The 27,250-nt window shown below is 33.8% G+C and overlaps 1 protein-coding gene across 1 annotated transcript; it reads right to left on the bottom strand.

Annotated features, from left to right (window-relative positions):
* Positions 1–170: 170 nt before the first annotated feature.
* LOC132738177 (uncharacterized) lies at positions 171–22,775 on the bottom strand. Its single transcript, XM_060725641.1, has 3 exons — positions 22,563–22,775; positions 3,735–4,309; positions 171–368 (listed from the first exon to the last, which is right to left on the bottom strand). The coding sequence occupies exons 2-3, from the start codon at positions 4,299–4,301 to the stop codon at positions 186–188; spliced, it is 750 nt and encodes a 249-aa protein (XP_060581624.1). The 5' UTR covers positions 4,302–4,309; positions 22,563–22,775; the 3' UTR covers positions 171–185.
* Between the last annotated feature and the right edge of the window lie 4,475 nt (positions 22,776–27,250).

Raw genomic sequence — 27,250 nt, 5'->3', positions numbered from 1 at the left:
ATCACCGATGACCGTCGTAAGACGTTTTAAAGATTGTCCGCGACCAGAGGTCACTGGTGATCGTGAACTGGTCTTCACTGGTCGTAAGCTCTAATGTAACTGGGGCTTTAGAGCACTTTTTTGTAAATTTAGTAAAATGTGCTTAATTCAAGTTATGATAATTTAACTCTTTAAAGATTTCAAACTTATAATTTATTATGTACACTTACATCTTGGAGTTTCCCGACAGCTTGTTGTGCATCTTGTTGATGTATAAGTTCTTTACCATCTTGTAGAACAGCTATCATGTCATCAATATAACAATTAGCTTTGCTCTCCTCTAACTCCATATTGCTCGAGTGAAAAATTTCGTTTCGGTACTGCCGTACCTAATATAAAGAAAACAAATAATACAACATTCACATAAATACAGTGTTCAGCAATGAGACTAAACACAATTCTTAAGTTGAGAATTAAAACTGTAATAAAGGAGTTACTTTAAAGTACTTACCATAATAATCATTAGTATTATTGTGTTTAAACTGCAGATTATATAAAAGCAAAGGGAGTGGAAATGTGTTTTGATAAATCTTATTATTACTTTACTGAAGTAACAGTATTTACCGTAATAATTCTATTTAGCGCCCATCCTCTAATAGACGCCCACCCCAAAAAACGGCCACTTTTCAGCCCAAAGTTGAAAAATTAACTGCCCCTTTTAAACGCCCATCCCCCGATTTGAGTACAATTGAGCTTACCTTTACAATTCAAGTTTCCTTATTTCCGTTTTCACGTAGCAACGAACTTCCCTTTTCTTGTCTTTTTTTCCGTAAAGTTTATATGTACACGGTATTTAAATGCCACCACCTTTTACAAAAGTTCCTTTTTATGACGAACGCGGTTCTCCAAGTATTTGGGCACTGATTTCTACAATAAGTCCATCTTTGAATAATTTTGTAAGAGGCTGACATAATCCCTCCGGTATATGTCCAACAAGAGATCCATTATTTTTTACGATAATTGCGCTATCACTATGCTCATTTTCTGGTTCCAAATTACACTGAAGTATAGTTCCGACTGGGCATGTATATTTGTAAACGTGATATCCCTTAATAACAGATTTTATAGACACAAGCATAGGTGTTGCCATAATTCAATGTGTTATGTGTATAAGATATATATACATGTATAAGAAATTACCATTCCGAGATGCCAAAACTCACGCGCCTATTTCATTACGTCAGCAAGGTCAACGTGCGTGGTTCAATGTATTGGGGCCCAACATGGGAGATTAGTTCTGATTAAAATTATTTTGAACAATAGACGATTATCTTTTTATATCAAAATCCCGCATCAATCCCTTTAAGAACATATATGCTTGTGTCAGTAAAATCCGTCAGAACTATTCTTACTTTTATTTAACAATTATATTGGCGGGTAAAAAATGCATAATGATCGGACTCGAAATATTCCATTGACTTTTTGAATTGTATAGAACATCCCAGATTACAGAGTTAATTGGTAACCTTACATAAATATTTCGTTGGGAAAAATCATAATATTTTTGCAGTAAAAATGCGTGAGGCTCATTTTTTATTCCCGTGCTCGGATACCGGACTCTACATGCACGGTATTAAAGTGCGGAAAAGAACAGACTTAAGCCGGTACGTTACGATACCGAAATCGACTTTAGCGTTGTCTGCAATTATAAATCAACATCCGCTCTATCTTCGGATTCGATTTCTTCTTATAGTTATGAGGGGCGAGTGGATTTATAAAGCCTTGCTTAGAAAATTAGTTTGTCTAACACTCTTATGAAGATGCGTCTCCAATTAACGCCCATCCCCAACTTTCGAAAAGTCTATGATTCTAATAAAAGCCTGGGCGCTAAATAGAATTATTACGGTACTTGTCGCATTTGCTTATAAAGCACAAATAATTACTTCTGTTCATTTTACAGTAAAGCTTAAAATACAAAATATTTTTTGTTTCCCACCCATAAAAATTACAGCTAGCCAAAAAATTGTATTGCAAACAAAAAATATTTGTGAATACAATTTATGCATAACAATTTTTGAATCATTATTCATAATGTGGCAAACTATTTCTCTGACAAAATAACTGCATTAACCTCATAGTCACCTTAGTGCAGTAATGGGTAAACTCCTATAAAGTTATATAATAGAGTTTATAACCAACAAAGAAGTTTGTAAAACATGTATGCCCCCTATCGGCAGCCAATTAGTCATGTGATCAGGTTATTATGCATGACTTCTGACCCAGAGTGAAGAAACAATTAATAAGGGTTATCTAGTATCTACTGTTTATGACTAGTCACAAGGTAACAAGGTAATAATAATCATTGTGACCCCATAGGTTGTGTGCAGCAATTTAAGTTATTACAAATCTTAACAAATAATATATGCATAAATTTTGTGAATCATGCAGGCCTCATTAATGACAGCCAAGTTGTTACATAAGACCTTCAAATGTGTATACCAAAAGCATTTTTAGTTTAATATAAAAATATCAACTTGAGTTGTTGAGTTATTGGTCAGAAACCGTCATAAAGTACAAGGTCAAAATGACATTGACCCCTTGATCCCAAAATCAATAGGGGTCACCTACTGGTCATGACCAATCACCATACCAAGTTTGAAGTTCCTAGGCCTAAGCGTTCTTTAGTTATTGATCGGAAACCGTTTTTACCTACAAAGTCAATGTGATCTTGACCTTTGACCCCAAAATCAATAGGGGTCATCTGCTGGTCATGACCAATCATCATACCAAGTTTGAAGTTTCTAGGCCTAAGTGTTCTTAAGTTATTAATTGGAAACCGTTTTCACCTACAAGGTCAATGTGACCTTGACCTTTGACCCCAAAATCAAAAGGGGTCATTTGCTGAAAATGACCAATCACCATACCAAGTTTGAAGTTCCTAGGCCTAAGCGTTCTTTAGTTATTGATCGGAAACCGTTTTTACCTACAAGGTCAATGTGACCTTTTACCCCTTGACCCAAAATCAATAGGGGTCATCTGCTGGTCATGACCAATCACCATACCAATTTTGAAGTTCCTAGGCCTATGCTTCTTTAGTTATTGATCGGAAACCGTTTTTACCTACAAGGTCAATGTGACCTATACCTTTGACCCCTTGATCCCAAAATCAATAGGGGTCATCTGCTGGTCATGACCAATCACCATACCAAGTTTGAAGTTCCTAGGCTTAAGCGTTCTTTAGTTTTTGATCAGAAACCGTTTTAACCTACAAGGTCAAATTGACCTTGACCTTTGACCCCTTGACCCCAAAATCAATTGGGGTCATCTGCTGGTCATGACCAATCACCAAACCAAGTTTGAAGTTCCTAGGCTTAAGCGTGCTTTAGTTATTGATCGGAAACCGTTTTTACCTACAAGGTCAATGTGACCATAACCTTTGACCCCTTGACCTCAAAATCAACAGAGGTCATCTACTCGTCATGACCAATCACCATACCAAGTGTGAAGTTCCTAGGCCTAAGGGTTCTTTAGTTATCACTCGGAAACCATTTGGTCTACGAACTGACGGACCGACAAATGCAAAGCAATATACCCCCTCTTCTATGAAGTGGGGGCATAATAACTACACTTAGGTAACAATTATCTCTTTTACTTTTATACGCAATTAACAGACAATATTTTAATCTTACAGTAAAGCCTAATATTCTACAAAATTTAAAATAAACATAATAATTATAGTAAACAAATCTAGTTACCTTTGAAAAAAGATTGTTTGGTCCTGTAACATTGCCTCCAATATGACTATGAAAGTACTTGTTATTTATGATAACATGAAGCAACCCAGTGCAATCAGTGTCGACTGCTGATGTCTTGTCCTTGTACCCAGGAGCATTTATAAAACATTTGCAAACCTCCCACGGTTCTGTTGACCACTGTTGGACATCACTGTTTTTCCAAAAAGGTACTGGTGGCATTGATGCATGATACTGTATAATGCTGTCATAGATGGCACCACATACATTGTTTGAACAGGGTCTCTTATTATTAGGAAAACAACAGTTACATTTATCTTGTTTGAGGGGACATATCCCTTTTGAGACTCGGACATGATCTGGCTGGAGAGTTGTTATCTGACAGGCGCCACATGGTATGTTTGGTTGAGGAGTCTTTGTTTGTTGTATTTGGTTTATAATATCTTTGTGCTGCTGTCTTCCAATGTCATCACAAAATGGCGCAAGTCCCTCTTTAAGATAACCCAAGCCTAGGCCAGCCTTAACCCACTGCCGGTATTTGTTGTTCTTTAAATGTATCTCATGTGCCATCTTGATTTCTAAAACAAACAAAAAATATTTTTAGCTACAATTTGTAAGAATCCAAAGGAAAACCAACATTAACTATGACTGATCACAAACACTTGTATGCCCTGAAAGCTGTGCCAGTTAAGGGACCATGAACTTTGACTTATAATGAAGGCATTGTTACAATCTCTAGATGGCCATGTTGGCCCTGAGATTTGTTGTTAGAAATGGTCATATACAGAAGTAGATATTATTTGGGCCACATTGAGCGGCTAAAATCAATTCAACAATTTCTAGTCACGTGGTGGAGTCACGTGGTAGTCACATGGTGAAGTCACGTGGTGGAGTCACATGGTGGAGTCACGTGGTGGAGTCACGTGGTGGAGTCATGTGGTGTCACATAGTGGTGTCACATGGTGGTGGAGTCACGTGTTGTTGTTGTTGTTGATGCACTAATCTAAGAAATTCCGTAATTTAACCTTCAAGGCCATTAAAAAGCCCAAGTGTTTGATAAACAACAAGGTCTTGTCCTTAAGTATGTTCTGTTATAATATGAAGTTGATCCCTTCAATAATAGCAAAGTTACAGCCAGTTACAGTCAAAACAATGAAAAATTCAATAAGTTGAACTTCAAAGTCAAGGTCATTTAAATGAGTGAAGGTCAAGGTCTCTCTGTTTATTTTTGAAGGTTATCCTTGAACATTTTTATGTTCAAGTTTGAAGACAATCCATTCAAAAATAACAAAGTAAAACAGCCAATAATAGCCAAAAAAAATGAAAATTTCAATAATTTGACCTTCCAAGTCAAGGTCATTTATGAGTGAAGGTCAAGGTCTGTCTGGTTATTTTTAAGGGATATCCTTGAAGATTATTATGATCAAGTTTGAAGACAATCTTTTCAAAAATAACAAAGTTACATCCAATAACAGCATGAACAAGCAAAATTTGGACTTTTAACCTTGAAGGTCAAGGTTATTTATCGATGAAGGTCAAGGTTAGTGTGGGCTACTGAAAGGTCTTGTCCCAAGGGTTGTTGTAGCCAAGTATGAAGACAATACATCAAGAAATAAAAAAGTTATGATCCAGGTACATGTTTGCGGACGGGAACGGCAACGCCGCCGTGACTATAGCAATACCTCTACTTTTTTATCAAAAAAAAAAAGTTGAGCTAAAAATGAAATAATTATATATACGAAACAATCCAATTTTGAAAATTAGTTTGTAAAATAAAAATCTGATACATCTAAATCAATTATCATTATACTTTGAACTGTCTTTTGATCCGAGATTCATCATTCAGAAATGTCTACATTTTAGTCTATGCCCATATCTTAGCAACACTTAAAAATTGATGTAAAACATAAAATTGTTGGGATAAAAAGAAAGCCAAACATTCAAAGCATTAAGGAACATTTTGGGTTTGTTCAAGAAAAGGGGGTTGTAAACTCAAACAAGAGATGTCAGTAGTACAGCAATGCTCGACTATTCTTAGTGCTTGATCTATAGTAAAAAACGCCTTGTTTAAAAGGTAAAATTTTCTCAGTAAAGAAAAAGGCAAATTTTTTATTTTAATCTATATTACAGTTATGGACATTGGAGAGAGTCCTAGAATGCTCTCAAAGAAGAGTATAAAATTGCAACATGTTTCAAAGCCATATGTCAATGGACTTTGAAAATATTTGAGGTATTACAAAAACTGTAACATAAATTCTAAGTCGAAAAAGGGACATAATTCTGTCAAAATGCTTGATAGAGTTACCTCCTCTTGTCTACAGGTTGGGGTCATGATGGTGAATAAGTGTGCAAAGTTTCAAAGCCATATGTTAATGGGCTTTGAAAATGTTTGAGGTATTACAAAAACTTTTACATAAGTGGTTATGCCGACGCTCGGTGACTACAATAGCTCAACTTATTCTTATCGAATAGTCGAGCTAAAAATTAGTCCCAAATTAGATTCTGTTGTATGACTGCAGTGTTCGAAATTAGCAGTAGTCCTATAGCCCCTGACTACTAAATTTGTCCTCGGGCTACCAAGTGTTCAAAGTAACAAGCCAGACCAGGCTACTGTATTTTCAGACGCAATATAAACAACTGTTTTGAACCAATGAATTGTGCTAGTGAAATGTCTTTTGGGCTAGTGAATATTTCAATCTGGTAGTCCGACCAGCCTAGTGGATTCAAATCCTAATTTCTAACACTGTGACTGCCATTTAGCCGCAATCTTGAGACCACATCTTGATCGTAAATATCTGGGCAAGGTTAAAACAAGAGGGTCATGATGGCCCTAAAAACGCTCGCCAATATATAGGCCCCTGGGCCAAGGCCAATTTTAAACCAGGGGCTTTTATGTAGTGGTGGGGTTTCCAACAATAAACACTTTGATATGTTTATTATATGTTTAGTCAATAAAGAATAAAACTTGTAACAAATAAAATAAGTATGAGACATCACATTACAAACAAATATAATACAAGACAAATACATTTTACAAAATACATAATACACAATATAATACAACAATTCAAATTACAATAAAAACAATTTCACAAATAAATAAATAACATACATACACTATTTAACATACCAGGCTTGTAATAGAAGAAATCTAATGAAATAATAGAAATAAGAATCAAGTATTTCTATTAAGAATTTTTTAATTACTGAAAGTTAAATAATTGTATAGTTCTTTACACTTTGAAAGCGAGACAAGGAGTGGTCAGTTACCAAGAAAATATTAGCTATCCCAGAACCAAATCATCTAAAATTAACCAAAACCAATCATCCATCACTCAACTTGCAAAACCAGTTAAATCACCCATAACAAAAGGAACAAAGACAAACATGAACACATAACACCACAAAAGATTTGGTTTGGCCTTTAAGGGAAGTAACTACAGTATTTAACCTGGCTTATTTTAACCTTATCTACATTTATTTGAACAAACTTGGTAGACACAACAATCAGAGATCCATTTTTGTGCCCCCACTTTAAAACTTAACAGGAATGTTGATCAGCATGTGTAGTTGTGCACCTGGGTATTTTCGTCTGGATATTTTTAGTATTTTTAGAGTTATTGCCCTTGACTTAGTAAAATTTTGCAATTTTCAACTTGTGTCGCATGTAACTCAAAAAGTATTTGACATAGAGTCATGTAACTTTACTGGAATGTTGATCAGCATGCAGAGATCTGCCAAGAGTTTGAAATGAGTATCTGTGTGGGAAAGGGATTATGAGAAGAAATGCGGTAAGTAGATAACATGGACAAAAGCTATAGGGGAATGGATAAACTAAAGAATATGCGTAATTACAGGAGCATGGGTAACATGTTGCTGTTGGTACCAGTTTTGACTGGATGACTAAATAACCCAGCAGACAGTTTTGTTTTCTTATAAGTCTGGCACAGATTTTAGATGCGCCAATGGCCCTTTGCTGCCGATTTTCCTGCGCCATTCTCATTTTTTTTAGCGCCAATGGCGCAAAATCGCGTCCTCGGCAGATCTCTGAGCATGTGTAGTTGTGCACCTGGGTGTTTTCGTCTGAATATTTTTAGAGTTATTGCCCTTAACTTAGTAAAATTTTGCAATTTTCAACTTGTGTCGCATGTAACTCAAAAAGGATTTGACATTGAGTCATTTAACCTTACACGAAGGTTGCTCAAACAGCATATTTAGTTTTTCACCTGGGGTTTTGCTTGTGGATTTACCCAGTATTTGTAGAGTTATTTCCCTTGACTTAGTAAAAACCGTTTCATTGTGTTGTTATTTGTTTCTTGAGTGCTTAAGTTAGAATCAACCAACTTTACAGGAATAATGATCAATATCACTAAATTACAGGAATAATGATTCACATCACTGTGAAGTTTTGTTAAGAGTTATTGCCCTTGACTTTCAGTAGTTTCAACTTGTTCATGCAGAGCTAACAAGTATTTCACTTGCAGGCCTGAAAGTTTACAAGAATGTTCAGGTCAGCATGTGTACTTATGCACCTTGGGGTTTGCTTGTGGATTTATTCAGTATTCTTGTAAAGTTCTTGCCCTTTACTTAGTAAAAGATTTTTAGTTTTCAAAAAAATATTTGACCTAGAGTCATAAGATTGACATAACAGTGGCGCGGTGGGAGCACCTGTATACTATGTACACATCTCTAGTTTCTTATTTAAAGTACTTAAAAAGGTTATAAATACTTTGTCAAAAATACATAAATTTCAACAAACAAGAATAAATCTGTGAGGAAGATAGGGAAGCTCAATCATAATGTAGGAATTTTTCTGTTTATCATTAATATTTCATTGTTTCAAAGACAAGAATATAATAACTTAATAGTTTAATTAAAAATGTTTATCTATAAAAAGCAATTATTATTCTTATAAGATGTACCAGGAAACAGAAATGAGTATTTGAATAACAGTAAGGAAATAAGTTATTCACAATTGGTTTCACTATTCCCTAACTTGAATTGCGGAAGAAGTCACTTAACCGAAGTACGAGTACTGTCATGTATTTTTCAATGCAATAATAAATACTAAATAGGAAAACAATGACTTACTATCTGATTAGATTGAAATAGAAAAAAAATACATGTTTTCTTCAGTTGTTATAAATCTAATAATAAATATGTCTCTGTTACCAATTTTAAGTGTAGTTCTGGCTTCCAAAACTTTATAAGCCGCTATTTAACATTTTTGTTTTCATCTGATGCGGCATTAAAGTTTTGGATTAGACCCGTTACGAAACCTAACCAGAATAACATACGTTGATTTAACCTTATTTTTCACTTGCAAATACACTTGACCCAATCAATTATTGTGCATTTAACGATAAAACAATTATTTCAACATTGTTCTATACCAATTAAAGTATCAAAATAGTATCAAAATATCAAATTTTAGATCCAGTGGTCCTGCATACCATCTGCTGAAAAAGTTAGTGTTGAGACCTGAGGTAATTGGTTTATAATTTCTACTTTCTTTTTCCCTAAACTGTACCAGTAATGAGCAATGAGTGTAAAGTTTCTTGCTCAACTGCTTTTGGAAAATAATCATATCTTAATAAAATTAGTTTACTAAAGTACTCTTCAAAATTATGAATTAAAAAAAAACACAAATGCTTGAGAAAGAATGACAAACTATTCTCTCCCTTACCAGTTCCTCCCCGACGGTTCTCCCCCTAACCATTTCCTCCCCTGAAGGTTCTCTCCCAAATTTGAAATATGCAGACAGTTCTCCCCCAATTTTAATTTTATAAGTAATCATTTTAGTTTTGACTTAATACAATATTTCTTAATGAAGATTATTAAAAGAAACTGCATTTTATGTTTTATGTTTTATGTTGATCAGCTGAAAAGTGTTTGTAAATTTAACACCTTTTTTCAGTATTTTAATCCTATCAACACCTTTATTGTGAGAGATATAGATTATTGGACAGTGATTGATATACACCTGTAATTATGTTAAGGTCTAGCTTAATAGAAGAAATCTGGTTTGGTTCATTAATGTGAAGCGACTGTAGCTTTCTTATTTACGAAGAACATCCAATATGCACTGTAACCGGCTTAGTGCTCCGCCAACTTGCGTTTTATAATATAAAACGTCCAGTTAATATAAAATATGTTCTATTAAGATTTGTAACCTGAAAATTTGAAAAATCCTCGTCGGTGATTGGCTTAAAAAAATTGGCAAGCACTAAGGTCAGATACTGGTTAGATTATTGTAAGAAACTGGTTAGATTCAGGTCCAGGCTTCGACATTAGCGGTGGTCCATTGGTCCGAGACCACATGATTTTGGCAAGGACAACCTAATTTTACAGGCAACTGGTCCGTTAGACCACTTGAATTTTCCAAATGGTGCAGGGCTCATCTGGGAGAATGGTTTTTTGGTCGAAAACGTGTTCTTTAATTCAATTATATTATTATTATTAAAACCATTTCTCCGATGTACAGGCAGGGTTGTCATTAACATTTTTTGCAGAAGGTTTGTTTTGAACTTGAGGCGGTCATTTCTGTCTTTATCATGCATAACAAAGAGTGTTTTCTGAATTTTGAGGCGGCCATTAATGCATTTGAGACAGGCATTTTGGCCTCCTGCCGCCTCTTAATGACAACCCTGACAGGTATATGTTCATTCATCTCATTAGTTCAAAAAGATCTTAAAACATCCATAACTTTTTATTAACTCCCTAACAGTGTAGTTAAAAATAGGAGAAAATTATTTCAATAATTAAAGTATAAAATTCATTCAAATGTCTCTAGTACTGCATTGAATTTATAACATTGTATCACTATGGGATATCGGATAAACACATGAATAATGTTGCAAACAAAGGCAAAGGAAAAATTAACTAGAACTATCACTAAATGTGATTAATACCCCCACAAGACTGCTTCGGAAATGAGGATGTTCTTGTAAAAGAATTGAAATATAGAGTTATGGTTGTGGTCAATTAAAGATAGTTGTGGTTCTTGTATGTTGCATTTCCTTTCAATGTGGTTGGCCATTGATGAAGTTTTATTGAATTACTCTGTAATAAGTACAGAAAGACAAGGAAAAGAAACAAAGGGCAATAACTCTATAAATACTGAAGATGGAGTTATAGTTCTTGTGCACTGCACTTCCTCTTATTGTGTTTGACCATTGTTTGAAGTTGTTTTGAATTCTAACCAGTACCTTTTAAGTTATGCTCCAGACAAGGAAAAGTATCAAAGGGCAGTAACTCTGTATTTTGTCAAAATGGAGTTATGGCTCTTGTGCACTGCACTTCCTTTTAATGTCCTTGACAACTGTATGAAGCTGTATTGAATTCCAAACAGTAGTTTTCAAGTAATTCTCTAGACAAGGAAAAGTAACAAAGGGCAATAACTCTGTAATTAGTCAAGATGGAGTTATGGTTCTTGTGCACTGCACTTTCTCTCAATGTAATTGACCATTGTATGAAGTTATATTGAATTCCAACCATTAGTTTTCATGTCATGCTCTGGACAAGGAAAAGTCACAAAGGGCAGTAACTCTGTAATAAGTCAAGATGGAGTTATGGTTCTTGAAGAATGCACTTCCTCTCAAAGAGCTTGTCCATTGTATGAAGTTATAATGAATTCCAACAATTAGTCTTCAAGTTATGGTCCGGTCTAAAGAATGCAATGGAAAAGTAAGAAAGGGCAATAACTCTGTAATTAGTACTTTAGATAGAGTTATGGTTCTTGTGCATTGCACTTTCCTTTATTGTGTTTGACAATTATATGAAGTTGTTTTTAATTCCAAACAGTAGTTTTCAAGTTATGCCCAGGACAAACAAAAGTAACAAAGAGCAATAACTCTGTAATTAGTCAAGATAGAGTTATGGTTCTTGTGCACTGCACTTCCTCTCAATGTGCTTGACCATTGTATGTAGTTATATTGAATTCCAATCATTAGTCTTCAAGTTTTGCTCCGGACAAGGAAAATGCAACGGACGTCTGGACCGACCGACTGACCGACCATATTTACATAGCCGAAGGAATTGTTAAAATGCATTTTTTCCGAGACAAATTAGAAAAAGGCATTTCTTTTCATTCTTACAGTACTAGTACAGTGCAAAGCGCCATTTTATTAAAACATGATGGCCTTAAAGAAAACTCTCTTCCACAGAAATACTTTCTCTTGAGAAGCATGTAACGATTATCAGTAATGCATGCATAAAGTATATACTCCGGTTTTCCGTTCCGGGGCAGATGTGTACTAGGTATTTGTAGTGGTAATTTAACGAGTTCATAACGATTAATCCGTAAGAAATTATTCAAAAAGTACCCCCCCCCAAAACATTGCCAAGTCCTATGTTTTAAAGCAAGATGGCCCCTTAGAAAACCCTATTTCCGGAGAATACTTCTCCATTAGTAGCTTGTTATGATTGTTAGAATTTAATAGAAATGCAAATAAAAAAATTTTTGTCGCTATATAATTATATACTCCGGTTATCAGTCCCGGGGCAGAATCATCAGTGGCCATTTAGAGCTCAAGGACAACCTCCCTGCCAAATCTGAGGTTACTAAGCCAGTGCATTGCTAAGTTATGTATTTAACATGCTTCAAATGTGAAAATGTCAAAATCAATACACTGCGGACAGGTATTTTTAAGCAATTGAGGGGAAAAGCTTTTTTTTGTCAAGGTCCCTGTGACATTGACCTTTGACCAAGTGACCTCAAAATAAATAGGAGCACCTTATGGTCATGATCAACATTCATGCCAAATATGAGGACTGTGGGTCAAAGGAATCTTAAGTTAATGGGTGGACAAACTTATTTAGTCAAGGTCCATGTGACCATGACCTTTGATCCAGTGTCCTAAAAATCAATAGGGGTCACCTATTAATCATGACTAACCTCCATGCCAAATATGAAGACTGTGGGTCAAAGGAATCTTAAGTTATTTAGCAGAAACACTTTTTGAAGTCAAAGTCCCTGTGACTTTGACCTTTGATCCAGTGACTTCAAAATCAAAAGGGGTCATCTACTAATCATGACTACCCTTCATGCCAAATATAAAGACTGTGGGTCAAAGGAATCTAAAGTTATTGGGCAGACAAGATAGATGACCCCTATTGACTTTGAGGTCAAAGGTCAAGGTCACAGGGGCCTAGACTATATAGTCTAGGCCCCTGTGACCTTGACCTTTGACCTCAAAGTCAATAGGGGTCATCTACTAATCATGACTAACCTTCATGCCAAATATGAAGACTGTGGGTCAAAGGAATCTAAAGTTATTGGGCAGACAAGATTTTTATAGTCTAGGCCCCTGTGACCTTGACCTTTGACCTGGTGACCTAAAAATCAATAAGGGTCATCTACTAATTATGACTAACCTCCATGCCAAATATGGAGACTGTGGGTCAAAGGAATGTTAAGTTATTGGGCGGACAAGCTTTTTGAAGTCAAGGCCCCTGTGACCTTGACCTTTGACATGGTAACCTCCAAGTCAATATGGGTCATCTACTAATCATGACTAACCTCCATGCCAAATATGAAAACTATGGGTCAAAGCAATCTTAAGTTATTAGGCAGACATGCTTTTTATAGTCAAGGCCCATGTGACCTTGACCTTTGACCTGGTGACCTAAAAATCAATAGGGGTCATATACCAATCATGACTAACCTCCATGCCAAATATGAAGACTCTAGGTCAAAGGAATCTTAAGTTATTGGGCGGACAAGCTTTTTGAAGTCAAGGCCCCTGTGACATTGACCTTTGACCTGGTGACCTAAAAATCAATAGGGGTCATTTACTAATCATGACTAACCTCCATACCAAATATGAAGACTGTGGGTCAAAGGAATCTTTAGTTATTGGGCGGACAAGAAAAAAAGGACGGACAGCCGGACAGACAAGCTGATTCCAGTATACCCCCCCTTACAACTTTGTTGTGCGGGGGTATAATAAACACAAGGAATGAAACGCCTTTTCCCCACCCCAGCATAATTTACGCCGAACAAATCAACAAAACAACGGATCAAAATAATTTATCGGGCCATTTCGATAAACAATACATTAATGCATCAAATACCACCGATAACTTTTTTTAATCGCATAGCTATGTAGGAATAATTCAACATTTTCTGATTATTTCCCACGATCTGAGTTTGTCGCCGACTCCATTTTGGGACGTCACTGGACGTTGATTCGAGGAGAATAATATTTATCAAAATCATTTTTAACAAGTTCCAAAAATAACAAGTTTGCAAGTAAAAGAGCAAATGACTAATTTCTTTCTTACGACATAGCTGAATTTATTTGCTTGGCCATATCAAAAAGAGTACTCAAATATTTTTTTTAAAACGAAAGTACTATTTCAAAGATTTACCGTTCTTCTTTGGGGTTTCCCTTTCAAATTTTATTTATAAAAGTAATTTGTTAAAAAGGTTTTACATTAAGATGTTTAAATCTATTTACATACAATGTAGAATAATTTGTATAACGGTTTAATACATATCCTCAAGGTACTAACTTTATACTGGGAGGTACTCTGTACCAGGAATGTCCAGATATTGCTAATAATACTTACATAAAAAATTTCTTTTGTATGCAAGTGTTCTTCACATTAATTTCATACAAAATATGGCATTTTTTAAAGAAAATCCAAAGTTTTAATAACCTTATTCACATAAAATGTGTTTTACCCATAAAAACCAGTAGTATTGCTAAAGATATGGACCCAGCATGACATTTTGAATGTGTGTGCAAATGCTTATCAAATTATTACCCTTTTACTGTGTGATAATTGATAAATATTAAATAGAACTTAAGTATTATTAGCAGTTATGGACCATTTACATATGTTTATAACTTTTATTGACTGTTTAAAAGTCATTCCTGGTATTAAGTACCTAAAAACAAAAATGGCTACCACTCATTATCATATATGAGGTTATTCACATATTTTTTTTTATCTATAGTAAAAATTACTTTTGGATAATCTATATATTTATCAAAAAATGGCAGCTTTTTCAGTAATACTTATTTTATCCTAGATTTTTTCTGAATTATATGATGGTGGGCCTAATAAGCCTTACACTCCCAGTAGATAGTACAACCAGGATACCTGTTATTTTTTTGGAACTTATTAAAAATAATTTTAATAGATATTATTCTCCTCGAATCAAAATCCAGTGACGTCACGAAATGGAGTCGGCGACAAACTCAGATCGAGGGAAATAATCAGAAAATGTTGAATTATTCCTAAAATAGCTACGCAATTTCAAAAAGTTATCGGTGGTATTTGATGCATTTATGTATTGTTTATCGAAATGGCCCGATAAATTATTTTGATCTGTTGTTTTGTTGATTTGTTCGGCGTAAATTATGCTGGGGTGGGGAAAAGGCGTTTCATTCCTTATGTTTATTTATACTGTATATAGAGAATAACATGCTACTGTCTTTTGATATCAATTTTATCAGGCGAGGCTGATATGGGCTAGAAAGGGCGAGGCTTGCCGAGTCATTTCTGCCTATATCAGCCGAGCCTGATAAAATTGATATCAAAAGACAGTAGCATGTTTTTCTATTTATCATGAAACACATAAAATCTGTCAAAATAACAAAATAATCTACTTTTAAACAGCGAATTTTGTAAAAAAGGGACTTTTGTTCAAAGAAATAACTTTAGACAACAAATTTCTCCGCCCCTGAAACTTAGAATTTGTAAATGGCGGCCATTTTTTCTTTCGACTCGGATAAAAGATACAACAGAATGTAGGCCTAACACGATAAAATTCTTACCTTTAATTTAAACATCGATCCAAAAAATCCCTTATAATCACATAAACTTAATTAACTGCACTTTTTGTCTTGAATTGTCAAAAGTACACCATAATTTCAATCAAACAAAAGTCAAATCGGCAATCAAACACAAGCTACACAAACATCATGCGTCTTATTTTTTAAACTAAACAATTTGTTCACTTATTAAATAATCCGGCAAAATAAAGTAAACATTTACAAGTTCTCAAAGAAAATCGCCAAGCCTGTTTGTTATGTTTACATGTACTGGCATGCGAGCAGTTCCCGTACAGAAGCAGTACCCGTATTTTTCATTTAAACGCTTGATTTTTACTTGCATTCTTCAAAAAATCATTTCAAATCAAGCAGATACATACACGAGACAAAATCTAAGTGTCAGTTCGGCAGTAAGTATAAAAATTCTCATTTTAAATCACTTTCACCTGTGCGTTGTCAAAACGTGACCTTGTTTTCTCTGGGGGATTCCGTCCTTGCGCGCATGCGCAAAAAATACTTACACGTGAGGCATGTTAAAGGGTTTTCCACTAATACCACCTGTTTACAGATAAGTAGGCCATGTGATGAAAAACTTGTTTAATTATTAGAATTTTGACCAATATAACTATATAAAATAATTTTATGGCTTTGATGCGTAAAATATCATGCATACAAGCATGCCATCGCATGTGAATGCGTTGGGGTAACGGTACCGGGTAATAGATACACGCGTTTAGTTTACTTTCTATTTCCTGAATTACATCTATTTATCTCTTAGATAATGGTCTGTTCAACAATTGTAAATGAAAAATAGGTCCGATATAATAAAATTGTATAATTATAATGGGTTAGATTTTAAGTACGGGAACTACTTCTCTTCATACAAAATAATGGATAATTTCGGTACCCCATATGAGGCCTCATAAGTAAGGTTATTCTATGTTTAGAACATGATGGAATTTCCATGATTTGTGTGACGAGCCGAATATTCATGTGTAAAATTCAAATTTTGGTGAGTGAGCGTAATAAAAAATAATGTTTAAGTAACTATGATTTTTGACGGGAACTGCTCGCATGCCAGTATAGTATGACGAAAAACATTGATAGTCTTTTGGCAAAAAAATTTTTTAAACGACACTAAATAAGGGGTGTTAAAACTTTTCGCTGCTAATTTTTTCCCGAAATTTAAAATCAAAATTTAATAAATAAAAAAATTATCGCATTTTTGATTAAGATTTTTAAGGGGTATGAGTTTACATTTTTAAAATTTTCACATTGGGAAAAATGAAAAATAAGCAATTGAAAAAAGTCCGAAAAAAAAAGGGCGGGGAATTTTTTGATATCGGTTCTGACCGGATATCAAAAAAAAATTTCAGGCAATGTTATGGGACATTTCCCATGCATTGCATGAAAAAAAGTATTTTTTGATATTATCATAAATTTTAAATTTTTCCAAGTTCCTTCCCAAAAGGGTGCAAGTCACAAAAATCAAAATATTTTAATGAATGACCGTCTGCAATATGTATATAAAGATATAAGGCCCCCAACGGAACAAAAAAGTCATGCGGAACAAACAAGAACACTGCTGCAAGAAATGACCATATCATGGTTATATCTTTCTTGTCGCCATCTGAAAGCATCAATCCAAGTGCTAACACTTTTTATTTCATTAAAAGCCCTCAACTAGCAAAGAAATTTGGAAAAGTTTCGCAAAATGCCATTATTTTCAATTCATGTCGTTTTCGACGTCCATACCATTCATGTATACAAACAAGATTTCTGGTCAATTTTTACGAAATAAACAAAAAACGGCTAGAATTTCTACGTACGTTCCATAAACAAACTCTTTTCCTATCGTTTTGCGAAGTCTTAACTGATCAAAAGCCCCCTTCAAACGTAAATCTTTAAAAATACAAAAGGATCCCGCTTGTGACAGTATTTTATCGCCATGCATAGCGCATGTATATACTGTTCTGCTCTGAATATCATACAAGGATTTGATTGGTTAAGATAATTATCGGAATACTATTGACCAATCGTATAATACTATTTCTTTGCTTCATTTACCTGTCACTTCAAAGTAAAAATGGCGCACTTTACTCGATTTCCGTTTCTACAAACAATAATTTTTAAATATTTGCGTACAAAGAGGGCTCTAGTTCAATTTAGACTTCGCAGATTGATAGAAAAAGAGTTTGTTTATGAAAATAATGAGGAACTTTTAGACGTTTTCTGTTTATTTCGTAGAAATCGACCAGAAATCGTGTTTGTATACATGAATAGATTGGACGTCGAAAACGACATGGATTGAAAATATTTGCATTTTGTGAAACTTTTACTCATTTCTTTGCTATTTTAAGAATTTTAATGAATTAAAAAGCGTTAACGCTTGGATTGATCCTTTCAAATTTCGGCCAGAAAGAGATAACCGTGATCTGGTCGTTGCAGCAGTGTTCTCGTTTGTTCAGCATGATGTTTGTGTTCTGTTGGAGACCTTATATCTTATTATAGGTTATAGCCCATATAAAACTTTAAAAAGTTTGTTTCAAGCACCTGTGCTGTGACTTAGGAAATAAATATATCTAGAGCTATTTATTAACAAACTTAAAATGCGGAAATCACACTACTTATAATTATATGCCTAATTGATTGGGAAAATTAAAGACTACTGGTTTCCTAGCAGTTTCCGTCCCCTAGCAGTTTTCCGGTCGTTTATCATTTTCGTCCAGTACAGTCTATTTTTACCAGTAAGGCATCCACATTACTTCATCAATCAGAGAAACATTTGTTTTCTATGCTAAACAACACCTCAGAAAGTACAACGATTTATATGTTTTGAAGTTTTGCCTGTTATTAAAAGTTACATAAGGGAACTTGCGAAAATAAAGTTCAAAAATTCAAAAATAAGCAACACCTGGGGAATTTTAGTTTGAATATCCATGCGCAATAACTAAGACCCCATTTTAGGTGAATCAATACTTCGGAAAATATTTTTGCAGGCGACACGGAAAAGGTTGGGAAGTTCTGTTTGTCTGATAAAATCATCTTAATATTGCTTTATGGTACTGATTTATATTCAAAATAAAAATGGTCCGGAAAACTGCTATTAATTTTTTATTCTAACACTCACGTGATTTTGTCACTATAGACAAAGAAGGAAAAAACTGGTGTTAAACTGCCAATAAACACCGGTTAAGGACTACTTTTATATGCGCTGTTATGTTTTCACCCTCGATTGCATAGTTTACAAAGCATTTAAGGCAACAATAAAAAACATTTTTTTTTATATTTTCAGTTCGTATAATGTTTTCTTTTCATACAATACCGAAATAATATCTCACATACACTAACGCCACATATAAGATCCATATCAGTTAATAAATATTTTGACAAAACGGTGCCAATCTGTAAGCAGCGTAATGACGTCATCCTAAGTTAGTAAACAACTCATTCATAAACAAGCTGACGTTATTTCATACAGACAAGAATGATAATTGGGCACTGATGTAAACACAATACGACGTAAGTTTTTATTGTTGAAAACTTGATAAAATAACGCTTTTTTTCTTATTATTTTTTTTTGTTTAATAATTTCTATATCTTCGCAACAGTAGGGTGCGTTACACGAAAATCCGCTTTAAAAATAACATTAGTGATTTTCCTTATTTCATCGTGTTAGAATCAAAATAACATCGGCCTGAGAGGTGTATATCGGCTATTTAACACCGGTTTGGAGTTTTGATGCGTAGGAATTGAATTTGGTCACATCAAAACGGTATTGTCGTTTTGATGCGTAGGAATTAACCACTCAGGCCTACGGCCTTCGTGGTCAATTCCTACGCATCAAAACTCCAAACCAGTGTTAAATAGCCGATATACACCTCTCAGGCCGATGTTATTTCTTAAAGGAATAAGAATGGATGGATTGATGTCTGTCTAATATAAATATTCATCATTTAAAAAGAGGAACCATGACAGTTTCCCTATTGACATCAACCCTATAAGAGAGAAATTCGTGTTTAAAGACACTATTTTTTACTTGAGAAATAAGTTCGTGGGCGCCGCCATTTTGGCGTTCTGTCATTCTCGCGAGACAGACGAGACCGAGATTGTGACGTGTTATACCCACTTCCGGTATAGTTGTACACGCTGGTACAACTGAAATATATCTTGATGAAGAACTTATTAATTTAATTGCGTACATTATATATTATTTATGAAAACATCATATGGAACTGAATTGCTTTAATTAATTAATTGAAGACGCCGCGACATTAATTATCATTTGCCCGATACTTGCTTGCTGATGATCCCACCACATGATTTAAGCAATGACTGCTTAATTTTCAAAGATAAACCATAAATTTACTTTGGGTACTATGAGAAACTTCTTCAAATTGACGATATATCCTTTTATTTTGTACTTAATTTTCGCTAGACAAGCTGTCCAAATAGGGTACATCGCCGGTCATATATCTTTTTTTTTCAGGTAAAATATCAACTAAATCCAATATGCTGAGGACGCGATTTTCCGCCATTGACGCTAAAAATGAGAAAAGCGCAGGAAAATGTCCGTAAAGTTATTTAGGCACCCAGTCAAAACTGGTACCAACAGCAACAGGTTGCCCATTCCCCTATAATTACGCATATTCTCGGGTTTATCCAGTTCCCCAAAGCTTTTTTCCACGTTATCTACTTACCAAATTCCTTTATCTACTTCCCCGACAGATACGCATTTCTTCTACCGTAAATTTAATCCAATAAAACAAAAAATCATAAATCTACTTAATATTTAAAATGATTATTGGGAACTGAAAAAAATGTGTTGCTATTTTATGACGTGCTGTAATTTACTACAGTACAATTTGACAGGTGTGGAACCGAATTCCCCCTAAGGTCATTCAGTTCACTGATGAAGCGTAAAAAAATAGATGTCTATTTCGTCATTAGAATATTTGACCAGGGTGATTAACCAATTAGGGCAACATTGTGCATGATCAAAAGGTCTGTCGGCACAGAGGCATACAAGGAGCTATAAAATCGTCAGTACACAGTGTGACAGGAGCATTTGGTGCAAATTAGGAACAATTAAAATGGACAATGCGCAGTATCTTAGACATAAGTAGTAAGAACCAGCAATTGTGTGAATAAATTATGCAAATTAGATTTTTGAGCAGCCAATAAAAATGATTTGCCTGCAGTTAATATTAGGCTACGATTACGATGCGCAGCATCATACGTTGACAGACATGTTGACAATTTACTTTTTAAAACAGTTGCTTATATTTTTGAAATGTGTACATCAATTATAACATATGTTCACACCTTTAAATTTGAAAGTCAGAATCAAACTGCAAAAAAATAATTATATGTACTATTAAGAACACGTTTTAGTAGGGTTTTTATAATGGAAGTGGCTAGCGTACGGGCCCGTACGGCTAGCCAAAAGTTTTAGCCGTACGTGAGTCACGTACGACTAGCAAGGACACGCTGTATTGGCTAGCTGTACGGCACTTTTCAAAATTTTATGGAAGTCGAAAATGCATATGTTATTTTATGACTTTAAGCGAGTATTTTAACCAAGAAACAGCATTAATTGTCTTTGGATGTTAACTTTTTAGAGATTAATCGCCTTGATCGCTATATATATCGATCTTTGTCATCGCAAGATGTCGAGAAAAAATAGCCTTTGCTTGCATTTACATCAATTGAAATAGTTTACAAATTTTTGATAATAATCCTTTTTTGTTTCATTAAGTTTAATTTTCGACACCTTTTATATGAAAAAAAAACAACAACAAACACTGAAAATGATTGTTGTTAGGCTCTTGATAATTGCGACAATTACAAGTACTGTATCAAGGAAAGTTTGCATGTTCCGTGAAAGGCATTCTAAAATTCTATTGTCAGTCCCTGGATAGGTTTTAATTAAGGCTAGTTAATTTATTGACTATGCTTTTATGTTCGATATTTATCTACTGTTTTGAAAATTATATAATTATTTTTGCATTTCACCGTTTTTTTCCATTCAATGTTCTTTTTATTTATTTATTCCACTCCGATCATTTTTTATTCGATCCATGTGCTTAAAATAAACAAAAAGGATTTAATAATTCATTCAAATTAAACAACAAATGATAAGCATGAAAATCAACAATTTTATAACGTTCGACTTCCATATAATTTTGAAAATTGCCGTACGGCTAGACAATACAGTGCGTCCTGGCTAGTCGTTCGTGACTCACGTACGGCTAGAACTTTTGGCTAGCCGTACGTTTCTTTATTTTTTATTATTATTTTTTTTTTGATATTGTTACGTATTTTGAACCATAAAAAATCTCCTCTACACAAATTAAATTGTCTGATCAATACTTTATTATATTAATATTTCCTTACGATTCAACTAGATTTATCATGAATCTAAAAGTTGTGGGGAAATGACATCACGCGCACCTGTTTTTATACGGCCAATACACAAACATGGCCGCGCTAACCGATTTGTAGAAATCGGTGATTTAGCGATTTAAATTTTGTTATCATTCGTTTAATATTATTATTTGGCGGCAGAAAATTTGCAGACTTATTATTTATAGTATTCTTTTTCTGAAATCAAGTTTTTATTTTAACCTTGTCTTTCCCTTTAAATAAAGGTGAACAAAGGCGTTACATTTCAGGCCTATATTCAAACTAGAAAGTAAAATGAAAGTGCAACATTAAACACATGGCAATGCTTGACAGGTACCAAACTTTGTCAGGTGTCAAAAGTTTTGTGCCCCTCCATATACTGATTTTTATTTTATTTGTTAAAAAGTGCGATTTGTGGGCAGAAACTGCTAGGAAACCAGTTTATTCTTGAATTTGTATACGCCGAATATTGGTCCACCCACTCTATCATAGGAGATAATCATGATAATTTGCCATTTCTACTTTCGTTTTCGGTACACACATAGTTTGATAATCATACCTCCATACAATAGAACCAGCTGTTTTACATTTATTAATCAATATTAGGAATTCATATTGGTTACAAACTTCACAAGGTATTTACCACAATTTCTTCAAATTTTGAGAAAATATTATCCTGGAATAGTTCCCGCCATACTGATTTTCTTTAATTTTACAGCGCATGCGTGTTGTAAACTAACACTACTAAATTATAGATAAATTTTACACCACTAAATTTTTTCCTACACTTACTTTAGTAAATCAAAGGGCCGCAAGCTCTATGGTATTTTCTGATCTTTGCAATCTAAATCGTACTGTATATCTGTACGTATTTTCATGTATATATAAGTTTATTTTTATATACAATAATTCATCTTGCAGGGCACCGAGATGCAGCGAGTGCGTCTAGGTTTTTTACTATATCCCGGGACAACCAATATTCAATCAGTTAAGCTGTTTTTAGCCAATAATAAATGGAAGGGGAAATTATACTTTAAATTTATTTTAGCTATTAATGCATCTATTAACACTTATTCATTTTCAGGTTGGTAGATTTTCAACAAGTCTTGATCTTTTTTAGAAATTCAATAAAAACAATATGACCAACTCGGGTTAATCCAAGGAATATTTTAACCTAAATTCAAACAGCAGGGTAATCACCATGGAAAATTTGTTAAAGATAAATCAGGGCCATTAAAAATTGTAGAAAAGTTCACAATAGTCTAATCAACGATTTTCAACAGTTTTTTTCAAGAATTTAAAAAACTTACGCTAAATGTTATAACATATGTACAGCACAATGCATTGGTATGACTACTGTTAATGTGTATAAAAAGGCAGTTAAAGGTGTCACTTCTTAGTACGCTATTTGGGGTGCAAAATGATAAATGCATCCAATCTTTACAGCCATTTTACCTTCCCCACTTTATAATATTAGCAAATATGGAAACTTGTCTAGATCTGCCAGCTGGTATCGCTTACAAAACAATTATTCTACAATCATCACATGAAAAAATTTGATAACAATATAAGATTTTATTAATAAGGACCCCTGTGTAAAGTCTGATGAATATTTAGTGGTACATCATATAAATAAATGTTTTAAATACACCTAGGACTGAGGTAAATGGTAAAACTCTTTAGCCAATACTTTATAAAAAAATTAACTTGCTTAGAAAATTTTTTACCACTATTTTAAACAAGTGACTATTTTGATATAGTGAAAGTTGGACAATTTATATTGTGTCACTTAAAACAAACAGTTTCTTATTGTTTTTCTGAAAACATCTGACAATTAATCAAGTGTGGCATTTCTGCAAGTTTTGAAGTTAATACAACATGTGACTTTATGCAATTTAGTCAGGCATGACATCAGTGCCACAGAATTAAGAATGTGTTTGAATTTAGGTTGTGATTGAAAATTGGTTGTTTCGGGATAACAGTTTGAGTTTGATAAATATGGAATTTTGCATGAATAGAGTTGCATCAAAAATCATTTATGTTCATTTTTTATGACAGTCACACTTTATCCTTGCATATTGTGGCTACATCCTTAATAAAGAAGACTTATTTAAAAAAAATAGTTGCCTCGACTGGGTTTTGAACCCCAGACATCTCACACCCTTAACGAATTCTACGAAGAAAGCCTAAATAAAAGGAATTAGTGTTAATGGTACAGAGTACATACTCTCTCAATATGCTGATGATACTACTTTATTCTTAGATGGCACTTCAGAATCATTAAAAAATACAATGTTAACTTTAAAATTTTATGCAAAAATTTCAGGCCTTAATATAAATATGGAGAAAACAAAAGTAATTTGGTTTGGGTAAAAAAAAACACAGTCGCACAATACTTTGTCCATAATACAATTTATCATTGGGAGATAACAGTTTCACACTGCTTGGAATTAAATTTTCAGTAGATTTATCTAATATAGTTGATATTAATTATGACTCAAAAATTGAGGAAATTCAAAAGTTGGTTGCTTGTTGGTCAAAAAGAGTGTTAACGCCACTCGGCAAATTGGTGGTTATAAAAACCCTTGCTTTGTCAAAATTAAATCATTTGATTTTGAGTATTCCTAACCCACCACTAGCAAAAATAAATATTATCCAGCAAATGTTTTTCAATTTTCTATGGAGTGATTCAAGAGATAAGGTTTAAAGAAATACATGTAATTATATCAAAGGAATACAAGTTTGGAGGGCTTAAGATGGTTGATCTCAAGTTTTTTATGTATAGTTTAAAAGCATCATGGCTAAGAAGACTGTTGACAGTTAATTGTATTTTTACATATTGTTAAAAGTGCATGCCATTTTTAAAATGATATATATATAAGTATGGTACAGATTATGCAAGAATACAATTACATCAAGATTTAAATCCTTTTTGGAAAGATGTGCTTTACAGCTTTTATTTAATTTCTTCAAATGTAGAAGTGAATTCTTGTCAGCAAAGTTACTCAGTCAATTTATGGCACAACCCCGGCATTAAAGTAGCAGGATCTAGTGTTTATTATAACAGATGGGTTTCTAGGGGAGTTATATTTTTAGGGGACCTTATCAATCAAGAAAAAGAATTTTACACCTGGCAAGATTTTATTAGTATATTCAATATTAGAACTAATTATCTGGAATATCAAGGTTTTTTTTAGCTGCAGTAAATGAATTTCTTTTGAATAATAATATAAGACATGTACCTAAGAAATCATTCAATATCGACATTCCTTAAGGTTTCACTATTATAAATAAAGATAAAAAAGGATGCAGATCTATATATAGAATCTTAAAAAAGAAGGAAGAATATCCAAATTCATTGCTAAAATGGAAAAATGAATTAATAAGTTTTGGTGATATGAATAACTTGAATTTCAATTTAATATATATACTGAAACAAAAAAGAAACTTTCTCCAAGTTTGAATGTAGATATTAGTACAGTTTTTCAATCCTTTTGAAACTCGACTTTTACGTTGAATAAACATATCGGGCTTTTATACGGGGATTAGCTGACCGATTTTGCAAACAAAACGAGTTTTACAAGCTACTACATGTATATAAATGTGTACATCTAAGTGGTACCCTTGAACAACTGGCACATACTTTGCGAAAGTTTCTTTTTTGGTTCAGTAGTAATGTTTTTAGAGTAACAAAAGACCCAACATTGATCTGGTTTCAATACAGAATCAACCATAGAATTTTAGCCACAAACTATCTTCTTAAAAAAATGAATATTATTAGAGAAAATGACTTTACATACTGCCAACATGAGCCAGAAAAAAATTCACAAAACCCCATTTTAGCTATTAATAATTATATTAGCATATCAATATTGTATCTATTTAGTTAAAGTGACAATATGTCCATCCAAAGCAAATAGTGAATAAACAGTGAAAGTTGAAATACATTTTTGCCATGATTCGTTTCAGTTTTTCAATATATTCCGTAACTCGTATGGCTCAAGGAACATTTTGGAAATATCTGTCGAGGGAAAAATTATATTTGATAAAAGTATGGGGCAGTCTATTACTTGGGGACCTTACGTCGCTTTTCATGGAATGGCACGGAAGTGTCGCATTGAAGGTTCCATGATAACCGCCGTATGAACACATCTGCGGATGTTTCTAAATTCAAAATTTTACTATTTCATGTTTAAATGTTGAATTCTGCTTAAGCCGGTGCTAGCGGGCGTGGACGGTAACTTGCACTTTCCAGTACCGTCCATGAACAGGCTCAATCAAACCGAGCCTGCAACATTTTCAATTTTGCCATGTTGGGCTTTCTTTAGGGATTCTGTATTTATCTATTTTATGTTTAAGGCAGATATATATTTTATCCAAAACTTTTTCTTATATCAGCTGTTGTCAAGCACCACTATTGTTGTCAATATTGAAATTTATAGTCAATAAAACTCAACTTGACATTGAAAAAAAAGAGCTTAATGTCACTTAAATGTTTTAAATATAATATGATGATATATGCCATGAAATGATAATGTAAGGTACAGTAGGGGATGGCTCTCCGACCCCACTGCACCAATTACGGGGAAAATAAATTGGCAACCTATGTTGCTGAAAAATTAACCAAAAAGAAAGCCTAAATAAAATCAAATTATTCTAAATTTAGAATTTCCATTTAGGGTTTGTAATCCTTTTTAATTTCGAGGTATTTTGTTCATGATAAACCTGTTGTTTAATACTGATGTAAATAATTTATCCAAAACAGTCCGTTATGTATATATTCCACTACTCGACAGTCAGATTTATTTGTGTAATACGCTCTGAAGTCTTCGGTAATTGACATTGATGAAAATAGCATTTTGTTTACGTGGATGAAATTATCGGATGGAGAAATTGATTATCGATCATCGACTGCCCTAAATTCGTCCGTGTCCTTGAGTCAACATAACATCCTTACTTTATTTTTCACAAAGTTTATATCAAAATGTTCATAAGGGGCGTTTAATTCCGATCACAATAATCCGAAGCTGTACGGAAATTGCCGAGCGATTTGCATTGATTAATGTGATATTCATCCGCGTAATTTGTGATTGTGCTTTTGTTGACAATTCTATAAGGCAACGCTACTTTCAAACGTTGAACGCATTGTAATTTGTTGGATAACAAAATAAAAAAAATTCTAACTTTTACATCGCTAGTTGTAAGCTGTTTTGAGAACTCCTTGTTGTTAGGATTGTTTGAAGCACTGTGCCAAAGATTGAATGTCAGCATTGCAATGCATGATCTGCGATGAGAAAAAAAAATAGACTAGTGGAACAAACAAATTCAGTT

Source organism: Ruditapes philippinarum, unplaced genomic scaffold (genome assembly GCF_026571515.1).
Source record: "Ruditapes philippinarum isolate M1 unplaced genomic scaffold, ASM2657151v2 ctg12482_1_1_1_1, whole genome shotgun sequence".
In the NCBI taxonomy this organism is placed as follows: domain Eukaryota; kingdom Metazoa; phylum Mollusca; class Bivalvia; order Venerida; family Veneridae; genus Ruditapes; species Ruditapes philippinarum.
This window is presented reverse-complemented; position numbering and strand designations above follow the sequence as displayed.

What these genes read in the sequence shown, in the direction of transcription:
- LOC132738177 (XM_060725641.1), bottom strand. Translation starts at nt 4,301, where the DNA reads ATGGCACATGAGATACATTTAAAGAACAACAAATACCGGCAGTGGGTT. An exon ending in CAAACAATCTTTTTTCAAAG is followed by an intron (nt 369 to 3,734) that starts GTAACTAGATTT and finishes TCTTTATATTAG; the next exon opens with GTACGGCAGTACCGAAACGA.